Raw genomic sequence first — 12479 nt, 5'->3', positions numbered from 1 at the left:
GAAATTTAATTTCGGATAGGCTGCCTTTGGTATGATCCGATGTTCAGATGGATAGCAAAACGAGTAACATACACTGTGAAAAGGTTAAGGCACGATTCTAGAATGTAGCTGTGGTTCTAGATACGCGAGTCCCTGGATAGAATGTCTGACCTGTCCTGTGTAACACACTGGGCCATCGGGGTTGAATGAAGCCAGTGCCCGTGAAGGGGCTCTGCGAACCCTTAACACTCGTGTACGTTCATTATTTCTATGACTATTTTGAGAACTATGGCTTATGGACATCCTTTCTGCGTTTCCTTCAGTCCTATAGAATAGTATTTTTTTTCTCCGGAGAAGTCAATGATTTCCTCTCTATGTTCCTGGTACCCCCCCCACCCCCCACCCCACCCCCACCTCCACACCTACACTGAGGTCTGAGGTTTCTGTAAGCCTCTCCCTGCTGCTCCTGTCACTGTGCCCTCAACGAGAGCACAGAAATACATCGCAGCATCCTCCAGCCAGGACTCTGAGATCCTGAGACTGAAGGATTTTTTTGCTTTCTGGAAGTCCACAGAGAAGCGATCCTTCATTGCATTCTCTTGCTTAAAAGCTTCTTGGTGAATAATGAGAATCAACTCCCCGCTGGGGGGCTGTTTGTACCAGAACAAATAATAATTACTGTCACTAGTGTCATACGTGCAATGCAGGGTCACAGTCTCTGTCTCCCACACAGACGTGTCTGGTTGAGTCTGAGTGACCTTCTGGGCTGTGTTGGAACCTGTGGGAAAGAGGAGAGGGTATCTCACACCAAGCAGATAAGTCAGGCAGACTCACAAGCTGATCCCATGCCCCAACCACCTTCCCTCTTGATCCGAACCCCAGGCAGCACGTATCAGCTTTCTGCCTTTCTATCCCTGGGCTCTGTGATGCTTATGTTCACGTGCTAGGACGCTCTCCTTCCCAGGACTGTTAGATCACACTATACACGAAGGCCCGCACCTTCCTTACCAAGACAGGTGGACAGCACGACTGCCCACAGCAGGCTGACGAGCAGCATGCTGACAGCTCTCCCCTGTGGGGTGAAGAAGCGTCTCGAGCTCTGAGCTGGGCTCTCCCCTGCTCTTCAGAGCAGGAAATGATCTGGCAGGTGGGTGGCTGATTTTATCTCATGAAGGAAATTTTGCCTAATACGTTTAGGAATTTCAAGTGAAACTGTAAAATGTTTTCTGAGTTCTCCTATTCTGGGATGAAAATAAAGGAGAAGGGAGCTGGCAAATTTATTTCTGATGTGCCCCAATCTTGGAGAGGAGAATGGGACCTGGGGTGGCAGGCAGAAGTGGCAGGGTTTCCTTGGCAACAATGGCAAACTCTGTAATTTTTCTTTCTTTTCTTCAAAACCAAAAATGACACAACAAGAATGATAAATATGAACAATTAATTATGAGTGATAAGAATATTGCTGTTATATGAATGTATTCAATTTTTTATATTTCTACAATTTCTTCACAGAAAGAATGAGACAAAGATCGATGTTTGTAACTGAAAAGAGCACTGACCAAACTCAGAAGCACAACATGTCGTGTCTAACCATGCTCCTATTTTCCATGGATTCTTTAAAAAATAAGCCCTTGTTCGTGCTGTACCAGGAAACTCCACAACAATGACCAAGGGAGTTCTCACAGCACTGAGTCATCACACAACCCGTGTGAGGAATTGTCCTCCTCACGTTCCATCTTGAGGAAAAGTTGTGAACAAAGAACGTTTACAACGCTATACTATGATCCCTTAGAATTTTGCTTTTTCAAAGGAAGTGACTGAGATACTCATGTAATTCCAGTGTTGGAGTCCCCAAGCCCAAGTGTGAATGGGGTCCTGTCGCAGAGGAGGAAGTGTCTGAGGAGCTGGGTTCTCTGTGGTGCAGAGGTAGGTGGCTGAGTCCCTCCACTCAGAGACATGTGCAGGGAGTCATGACAACTGGGACCAGCCCTGAGTGAGGCTGTGAAAATCTCTTGTGCCCCCAAACTCAATTTGATAGCCATGGAAGTACTTTTTCTAGATCATCATCATCCTTGTCCCCTGATTTGAATTCCTGTATTCTGGCTTTGGATCCCTGAAAGTCAGCTCCAAAACAAGGATTTGTGTATAAGCAGCTTATTTGCAGGTCATTCCAGGAAATGTTGGTAGGAAGTTAATCAGGGAAGGGAAGGAAGCCAATACAGGATGCTGTCAACAAGCTACTTGTGACAGTTGCCAGTTGCAGCTGATTCTAGCTAGTAACTCTGGAAGACAGCACAGAACGCTCTTTGGTGTCATTCCAAGTGAGGCATGAAGGAGCTGGAGAATTCACCTGTGAACTCATTGTCCATCCCTGAGGGAGGGCTGCTGTGAGGGCATTAACTCTGCAGCACACCTGGCTAGCCCTGCACACTGGTCGCGTGTGTTCCCATGGCCAGAAGAGAGTCCTCGGAGTCGCCGCGTTTTTCACTGTGTAGGGGTGACTGTCAAGGGGATGTGAGTAGAACACCAACAACGTCTGTACAGCCCATCCCTCGCACTGCTGAGACCCACTTATGCTCTATGTCAAATCCACTCGGATCACCAGTTCCTTAAAAAAAAAAAAAAGATTAACAGAAAGATCAATGAGACAAATTGTAATTGCAATAGTTGATTTCATGGCTGTAATTCATATTTATTATCTCTCTCGATCTACATTCTATACCACTCAGTCTTGATCTTCCCAAACTTTGGCTAATACATCTATTGGTCTAATTTTCTAGCTCAGTGAGATAACCAAGATCTCTATCCCTGGAGGGTCTAAGGCCCTCATTATTCTTCCCTCGTCAGGTCATAGTTGCCACCATTGCTTACTTAGAGTAATCTCTGCCACGAATGCACTGAAAGTCATCCCAGTGAATCCTCTGGGATTCAGCCGTATTTTCCCAGCTCCCATTAGGTAGCAACCACCCTGTAGCCTCATGATGATCAAACTAGATTGCCGCTGCCAGTGTAGTAATTCCTTTCTTGGCCTTCCAGTCTTCTGGAGTGAGGACCTCCAAATGACCAAGTGCTATATGTAATTTTGGATGAGGTGAAACTTCTCTGTGTTTCCCTGGTAGCAGCATCCCTCTTTTCCTTTCCCTTCAAAGCGAAATAGGTCCTCTAGTTCAGAGCAGTATGAGAACAGGAAGCATCAACATCCAAGTGAGTCACTGAAAGTGAGAGTTGGCCGGGGAGACAGTCCTATTTCTACCCCTTGGCTCCTAGACCCATGTATTTTATCTAATAGGGACGTAGCATCATAAGGAATAGCTCTCCAAGCTCTCAGAGCACCGTCCCTAACTGGGGCTACCTGACCTGTAAGTGATCATTCCGGTGTGGTTTGTAGATAATACTGGAGGAGCGTCAGTATCCCCAGTGGTCACATGTCCATTGTCACACCTCTTTGCTATTACATGGATTTGTTGATGCAAAGGGAAGTGAAACCCTATAATCATCATGATAATCACCCAGCCCCTCTGAGCCCTCAGTTCACGCTGCTCTGTGTGGCAGTGTGGAGGGAAAGCAGATCATGCCCAGAGTGCGTGTTAACCCGGATAAGAGAAGATTTCTGCTACCTCCAGGGCAGAAGTGGTCCAGTGTAATCAACGTGGCAAAACCAGTGGCTGGTTGGTCCCTCGAGGCGTGATTGCATATTGAACACTCAGTGCTGTGTCTGCGGCTGACAGGTTGGGTATCTGGCAGCAAAGGAGCCAAATCCGATGTACTGAGAGAAAACCCGAGCTTCCGGGCTCATGGAGAACTTCTGTCGCTTTGGTTAATCTGTTCACAGGCCCACTTAAGCATTGAAATAGACTGGAGACGGGCTGGTGACGTCCTCTGGATGGATCGTTTTGTCCACGTGGTTCTTGGGCACTTCCTTCTAGTGGATGCTCTGTGGTGGGTGTTGCTGGGAGACACAATGATCCAAACACTGTGCTTACACTCATGGCTCCTCGTTTCATGGTCACCCCAAGTGTGACTCGCCCTCCTCCCATCCACCTGCTCAGGGTTCTGACCCTAGAGAAGAGCAGATGCTGGGCACTTTTCAAAGACTTACAACTTCTGGTTATACCCCCTTTGATCTTCCCTGGACAGCCAGGTGGACTTCTGTCCTTTTTTTTGGAGGAACCAGATTTTCAATCATACTGCGCTATCTTTACACTCTGCCCTTTATAAACTTTATACCGTTTTCCCTCAGCTTTTGGTACTAGATCGTCTAAGCCAGTCTTTTCAGAACGTCAGAGTCTATTTTCTTTCACTACTGAATTTTACGGTCATGACTTTTAAGATTTTGTATTTTCGGTGTATTTGCAAAAGTCTGCAAAGGAGCTCAAGGGCAAAAATTTTATTCTGTGCTCTCTTTGTTCTTTTGTTCTCTCTCCTTTCTGATATTGAGCTTCAGGATTTTGGACTAGTTTTAACAGAGTAAAGACTGATTCACACTGAGAAACAAAATACATTAGACGTTATTTGAAAACATCATCCCTCTGCCCATAATCTTCAAATGAAATATTTGGCATGAGGTTATAAAAAGCCCCTCATGTTTCCCTTTGCTCAAAGTTAAAGCCTGTGCCCCGGAGCCCTTGTGGAAGGGGGTGCAGCGCGGAGCAGGGTTTGGGCGCAGGGCACGGGTGCCTGAACAGCACTGTGCTACTTGCCACGCACAGGACCGTGCTCGAGTTGTGGAGGTGAGACTCGTTCACGCGCAGGGAAAAGTGCTGCCCCTCACTGTTAAGACTGGCTGTGAATCTCCCACTGATCTTCTCCTTCTCGTTTGATCGCACTTCTATCAGGACGTGGGGGCTTTTCCCAGGATCCTGCCTCAGCCATTGGGAGAAGCACAAAGTGTTGTCTCTGTAGCTGCAGTTCACTGTGAAGCTCCTGCCTTCCCAAACTTTCAGGTGGGGAGGGCTCTGCTCCATTGGTGGTTGTCCATTTGACCCTGTTCAGGAGGAGGGAGAAGATTTTCATACATGAGAAACTGTTCGGTTTCTTTAAAGAGTTCTCCCTCAGGGACCCCTGAGGTCCCTGCAGATTTCATTCCCAGAGCGGCACCCTCTCCCTCCCTTGGCCCTTCCCCTCCCCCTCACTCACAGGTTAGCTGGACACACAGGAGTATCAGTGAAGCTTTCATGGGAATCTCCATTCCTGCTTCTTCCTGAAGTCTCTGAAGATTCAGTTTCGAGGCCTGGAACTGACAATGTTCACTGTTCTAGATTCTTCTGCTTCTTTTGGTTTGGAAGCTTGGGTGATCTTCATTCTGTTCTCACAACCAATCAAAATCTGACCTGTCATGTCAATCTCAGCATTGAATATCCTCTTTCCTGCTTCTCCCATCACACAGTTCTAGTTCCCAGCCAGTCACTTCTGCCCAAGGAAGCACTGCCCCCATGTGGTCTCCATTTTTTTATTAAAAAAATTTTTTTTTCATTTTTTTCCTTAATACAATGTAACTTGTAATGGTAGATCAAAGAAAGATGGACCATACAGAGAGGGAAAAGCAAACAAAAAAGAAATAAAACAAAACATAGTGTCAAAATGTTCTCCAGTAATGACTGTCCGAATATTCTTTGTCCCTGGAACTCTCTTCCTCCCACTCCTCACCTTTAATGAAAATCTACGAAGTTCTTTGCCTGTATGACTCCTGACTACATTCTGAGGGGTATAAATCAAAGGCTGAGAAAAGATCTGATCCTTTCCCTCCGTCAGTTAGGGTCTGCCATGGCTTTGTTATATCTTTCAATCTGGACAGGTTTAAATTAGCTGAAAAAGTTAGACCTTTTCCAAATTCCGTCTGAAAATATAAAGGAGGGAAATGTAATATCTTTTCTTGTAATATATTCTCGGATGTGAGAAAGCAACCTGGTATCTGACTCCCACTGAAAATGCTCCTGTGTGTCAAGCTAACCTGTGAGTGAGGGGAGGGGAAGGGCCAAGGGAGGGAGAGGGTGCCGCTCTGGAAATGAAATCTGCAGGGACCTTAGGGGTCCCTCCAGGGTTTATTCCAAGGAATGCAAAATAAATAAGGAAACTTCTTCATTTTTAAATACTTTATTCATTCTTTTGAGAGAGAGAGAGAGAGAAACAGAGAGAGATTGAGGCCATGAGCAGGGGGAGGGGCTAAGGGAGAAGCAGACTCCTCACTGAGCAGGGAGCCTGACTTGGGGCTTGGTCCCAGGACCCTGAGATCATGACCTGAGCCAAAGGCAGACACTTAAGTGACTGAGCCACCCAGGTATTCAATAAGGAAAATTCTTTAAAAAATGTGCCTTTGCAAAAATCTGAGTGTTTCTTATATTTCGACCTGGGCACCTGTGCAAATTCCAGTAATTTCTCATATTGGTTTTTACATATTAGCTATCTGAAACCTTGTTTTCTGGTTTCCTATATTTACAGAAAGGATTAGGGACTGGAAGAAGAGAGATTAAGGAGGAAAGTTCTCTTCTATTCTTTGCATCCAGTCCTCACTCTGATGACTCTAGGTATCTACCTACCACTTAAACACATTTCCTTAGCGGTATTCCCTGGACAAAACGCTGGCCCTGACACACCTACCCCCACCCTCCCTTCCTTCACTTCCTACTGTGCCCCTGAGGTGAGCGACTGAGAGTTGCTGATTGAGTAAAGAGCTGTGATCTTCTCTGATGTCAATTGTGGATTTTAGTCTTTCATTCTTCATGTATGAAATTATGCCCAACAGGGAGACTGTTTCTTCCAGCTTTTTCCTGAAGTGCGATGTAATTGTAACTCAGACTGAAATTAGCCCCCTCTCAGAGATGCAGAGTCAAAGGTGAGCTGTGCTCTACCTTCCCCTGTCCTCTGATTTCTGGAATCAAATCTGGAACTACAGAAATGCTAGCAAAACTTCTGGGTGGTTTTCTTAAGAGTGTCTCTCTATTGATAAGGATACTTAGCAGGAATGTTCTCAAAGGTGGGAATTTAGTTTGGGAAGAATAGAAGGAATTGTTTCAGGTGTTTGGAAGAAGTAACAATTATAGGAGAGTTTCCTTGGAATTTTTTTTTTCTTTCTTGTTGCAGGTATGATGATTTCAACATTCCAGGTAGGTACCAACAGGAATGTGTCTAGTTAAAGAGGATTGACAATTTTCCCGAGCAATGGTAGACAGGTTGAGTGCCTGCTACCAGAAGTTCATGCAACTTAACCCGGGAGTGTTATTTAATAAAATGTTACAAAATAAAATATTCGAATTGTGCAGTTGGGGAGACTGGAAAAACACATATAAAGTTAACTAACTCTAGGGGGCAGTGTGGGCTAGGCCTTAGCGCTCAACAACACTATAGTCAAAGAACAGGAGTCAAGTACTTGCAGTTACGAATGAGTACCTTAATAACTGGCATAAAAGCTAGGAAGCAAAATCATAGGAACATCTCCACTGATGCAGAAAAGGCATGTGACAAAATACAACACACATTCATGTTAAAAACACCGAAAAAAAAAAAAAAACAAAAAAAAGGAATTACTAACGAATTCCTCAACATAAAAAAAAAAAAAAAAAAAAAGGATATGCCCAAACCAGCACCTACTTACATGGAAATGCTAGAAACTTCCCTATGAAAGTTAAGAGAAAGACAAAGTCCACTATCTTTACCACTATTTAACATCGTGTTGGAGCCACTAGGTAATGTGGTCAGCTCAGAGAAAAAGATTTAGAAGCATAAGAATTGGAAAGAAAGAAGTAAAATATCGCCTGCATGTTTGCAGATGAAATGATTGTATGTTCAGAATACCTAAAAGAGAAGGGAAAAAACCACTACCGAAAGACAGGTTATAATATAAACAACCACTTAAGTACAGCATTCATACACAAAACCAAAAAACAGTTGAGGGAAGGGAAACATGTGGAAGAGAAGAGCACATCTTCCATTGCATAAAAGTAAAAAAGAAAGAGAAAGGAAGGAAAATTCTTAAGTGCAAACTGAGAGGAGGCAGATGGGTCAACTAAGTGGAATGGCGGGTCAATAAAGAGGCCCAACTGTATTTGGATATTCCGTATATGTTGGACAGCATCTCAAATCAGTGTGTGTGATGGGGGGGGTGACTCCTCCGTATGTTGTACTAACTCGTATCTCTTCTAGACACTTCTACGAGATTGTGATAGAGTCCCATTTTAGACCAGTAGTCTTCAAACTGGGGTTCATGTATTTTCAGAGTTGTATGAAGACGCCCCATGGGTTATGTAGGCATAGAGAATTCTAAAGGAATCCAACTGTGTATATGATTTTCTTAAACCTGGTCTCCCTGGAACATGATTGAGACTCCGACGTCATGCTGCTGCTGCTTTCCCATTTCCCTTTCCACTTTACCCTTCCCTTAAAAAAAAAAAAAGTGTATGTTTCAACCATCCTGAATCTTATTACTATGGTGTATTACTCCAGAGTGCCCAAATCTGCAAAGTACCGCACGAGGAGATAATTCATTGGCTTCTTCAGAGGGGGAATTCTTAACAGCTAAGCAATAACTATAACAAGACAGGGATATATTTCAATTAGGCAACAACCTCAAGACAAGATCCCTTGCATCTATCATCTATCTATCATCTATCTATCTATCTATCTATCTATCTATCTATCTATCTATCTACCTATCTATCATCTATCTATCTATCTATCATCTATCTATCTATCTATCTATCATCTATCATCTATCATCTATCTATCATCTATCTATCTATCTATCTATCTATCTATCTATCTATCTATCATCTATCTATCTATCTATCTATCATCTATCTATTATCTATCTATCTATCTATCTATCTATCTATCATCTATCATCTATCTATCTATCTATCTATCTATCTATCATCTATCATCTATCTATCTATCTATCATCTATCTATCATCTATCATCTTAGAATTAGCATTTAGAAATGAATTGGTTGTTGCAGGGAAAAGAGAAACTTTCCCCTTTCTTCTAGGTTTTTTGGCTGGTCTACTAATTACATTGACGTAAGACAGATTAACAGAAGAAAAACATTTATTTGTACACAGAGGAGCTCAAAGATATAGGAGTCTCAAAGAAGTGAACAAAACAGGTGGCTTTTCTATCTTTTATTCAAAGAAACAATACATTTGTCAAGAAATGACAAGACAAAAGGGTTTGGGCTTGACGTAGTAAATTAGGAAAGAAGTAGCAAGTTTTGTTTAGGCGGCCTTCTTGGCCTTCAATTCCCTATCTCCAGCAATAAGGACAGCTTTTACCCTCCAGGTGGAGGAAGGGTACCCCTTCACATGGGGAACTGATTTCCTGCTTTCAGGGGGACAGAGGAGGGTCAGAGTGTTCTTCTGGAACCAGCTGTTTCTTAAGTGACTTTAATTCAAAGCAATCAATATGCCATAGTGGCATAATTTAGGGTGGCTTGCCCCTGAACCCCACTATTATCACTGGAACCCAGCATATAACATCATTATTTGAATTGAAAATGAAATCAGACTTTTTCTGATAGGCAATAAATTTTGTGGGGCCAGTTCGTTTGACAACATGGGATATGAAGAAAGAGAAGAGTTAAAGAAGACTCCAAGGTGTTTGGCTCTGATCACTAGGTACATTATACCGCCTTTTTTTTTTTTTTTTTTTTGATATGGAGAAGAGCAAGGGAAGGGCCTTTGGGAGGGAATCAGGCACTATGTTTTGGATATGTTAAATATTGGATGCCAATTAGACATCCAGTATAGATGTATGCATGTATGAGCCTGGCTTTCAACAGAGAGGGCTGGGTTGGAGATGTAAATTTGTGAATCAACAGGGCAAAAGTCAGTGCTAATTAAAGCCATATTTCTAGGTGAGATCATAGGGGAGGTAGAGCTTTACCTTCTCCCCCTTAGGGTCTCCAGGTGGGCCTGAAAATTAAGTTTAAATAAGTAGATTAACAGGGGAAAAGCATGTGGATTTTATTCAATAATTTGTACATGTACAGGGAAGCCTTCGTGGAAAAATGGGGACCCCAAGAAGTAGCCAGGACTAAGTACTTACATGCTGAGTTGAACTGAGTGGCAACTGCGGACAAGGAACTAGAACATATGGGTAGATGAAAGGGGAAGATAAGAGTGATTTTAACAAGGTCTGTTTGCACAACTCCCAGCTCTGGTGTTCCGGATGCTTCCTTTCTGGGATAGGGAGGGCGTCTTTTGTACAGGAGTCTCATCGCCTGCTATCAGGAAGAAAAAGAGGTGTGTTTGTTGAGGGGATTGTCAGAGAACCCTTTTTGCTCCTGCCGTTTTCTAAGCACTTCAGCTCAAAATACCAATATGTCAAAGTGGCATGTTTTTGGGTGGCATGTCTTGAACCCCTTCAAGATTATTTAAATAGAGGATGAATGTTAGAGCTCCTGGATGGCTCAGTCAGTTAAGTGTCTGTCTTTGGCTCAGGTCATGATCTCAGGGTCCTGGGATCAAGCCCCACATTGGGCTCCCTGCTCAGCGGGGAGTCTGCTTCTCCCTCTCCCTCTATCCCTCCCCCCACTCATGCTGTCTTTTGCTCACTCTCAAATAAATAAATAAAATCTTTGAAAAAAACAAAGACGATGAATGTAGAGAAAGCACATGTTTGAGAACTGAACCCCGAGACAGTGCAACGTGGAGAGGTGAGCAAGATGGGGGGAGGTCTGGAGAAGGGGACTGGGCAGCAGTGGTTTGTGAGGTGGAAGGAGAACCAGGAGAACACAGAGTCCCAGAATTTGGGCAAAGATGGGGCTCAGGGAGAGAGTAGCCGCAATGTCACATTTTTCTGAGATTCAGTAAGATAAGGAATTGTAATGGATCACTGGATTTGTTGATCGGAAACTCATTTGGGACCTTAGCAAGAGTAATTTCAGTGAAGTGGTAGGAAGGAAATCTGACTGGAGTGGGTTCAAGTGTAAAGGGGGTAGGGTGTAGAGATCACAAACTTAGAAAACTTTTTTTTTAAAGATTTTATTTATTTATTCGACAGAGATAGAGACAGCCAGCGAGAGAGGGAACACAAGCAGGGGGAGTGGGAGAGGAAGAAGCAGGCTCGTAGCGGAGGAGCCTGATGTGGGGCTCGATCCCACAACGCCGGGATCACGCCCTGAGCCGAAGGCAGACGCTTAAATGCTGTGCCACCCAGGCGCCCCACAAATTTAGAAAACTTTTAAAGGAGTTTTCTTATTAAGAAAGACAAGGAACAAAAAGGGTGTTAACTGTTTTTACCCATTGAACCACTAAGTCCAGTTCTAGGCTGCTGTTCTAATGAAATGATGAAAAATTTAAATTAAAATTTAGATTTAAGGGGTGCCTAGCTGGTTCAGTTGGTGGAACATGTGACTCTCGATCTTGGGGTTGTGAGTTTGATCCCCATGTTGGGTGTAGAGATTGCTTAATGAATGAATGAATGAATGAATGAATGAATAAAATTTAGATGTAAGATTGTTACCATAATGCTATTTTAAATGATTTAAAATTGGAAATAAAGAACCAAAATATCCCCAAACAGGAAAGTTCTAAAGTTAAGTGTGGCATGCCTATGGTGTTAATAAAAGAACATAAAAAGAACATAGAAAAAGAACATACAATTGTTCCTACCATATGATAATAATGTGCAAAAAAGTCAAAGAGAAACAAGTAAAAATGAGTGCTTATCTGTGTGGCAGAGTTGAGAATGTTTTCAGTATTTTTTCCAATCAGAAATTTGTAAACATACTTAGGATTAACATGACTCATATTCCTTATAATGAAGATAAGCCGATGATTATCTGCCTTCACATAATTCTAATTATTTTGACTAGAAACTGCTTCCATGCACCATAAATTCAGCTCATAAAATAGTGCAAAAGTTTCCCCTCCCGCTTTGGCTGTATTAATTATGGATCTTTTGGTTGTAAATGACAGAGTCTTGACTCATGCTGGCTTGTTCCCCAAAGACAGGATTTTGACTCTTGCAGCTCCAGGCAGAGCTGGGTCTGCAGGCTCAGAGGCTGCTCTCAGAAACCTGTCTTCTCTCAGCCTGGCTTGCTCTCTTAGACTAAGATGTGAACGATGCTCTCACACGTATAGTGAACTCGCACAACTCAGAAATACGAAGGCTCTACCGGGCAGAAAAACATGGAAGGCGCAGATGCCCACTTAAAGAAATCTGTCTGCAAAGCAGTTATACTAATTTATTTCTCACATCTTTGTGTTTACCCTCTTTTCCACACTGGTTTCTGGTTTTGAGATGCTGTAAACCTATTCTGATAACAAATCTTGAGTGTGCCCTTTTGGACAAATCTTCTCTGTCCATGGCCGATGCCCATTTCTCCTCTCTTCCTTCCAAATTGTCCTTGGTCTCTGCCACCACTCAAGATCCGAAATGAGTCTATTATAGCATCGCCCAACATTCTGCACCGAGAAAATCTTCCCTGGACACGAACAGAGCTTCCTAAGTGAGTGGGATTATTCTAACTCTATTGATTGCTTTTCCAGGATGGATTGTAGATATTGAT

The 12479-nt window shown here is 43.1% G+C and overlaps 1 gene segment (V, D, J or C); it reads right to left on the bottom strand.

The window, feature by feature from the left end:
• Positions 1 to 401: 401 nt before the first annotated feature.
• LOC148108520 (T cell receptor alpha variable 38-1-like) lies at positions 402 to 1036 on the bottom strand. The segment is given in 2 exon segments: positions 402 to 757; positions 988 to 1036. Coding segments are annotated over 2 exon segments (405 nt in total).
• Positions 1037 to 12479: the final 11443 nt, after the last annotated feature.

This window comes from Ursus americanus, chromosome 19 (genome assembly GCF_024610735.1).
Source record: "Ursus americanus isolate L20-20 chromosome 19, mUrsAme1.1.p, whole genome shotgun sequence".
NCBI classification, from domain to species: domain Eukaryota; kingdom Metazoa; phylum Chordata; class Mammalia; order Carnivora; family Ursidae; genus Ursus; species Ursus americanus.
This window is presented reverse-complemented; position numbering and strand designations above follow the sequence as displayed.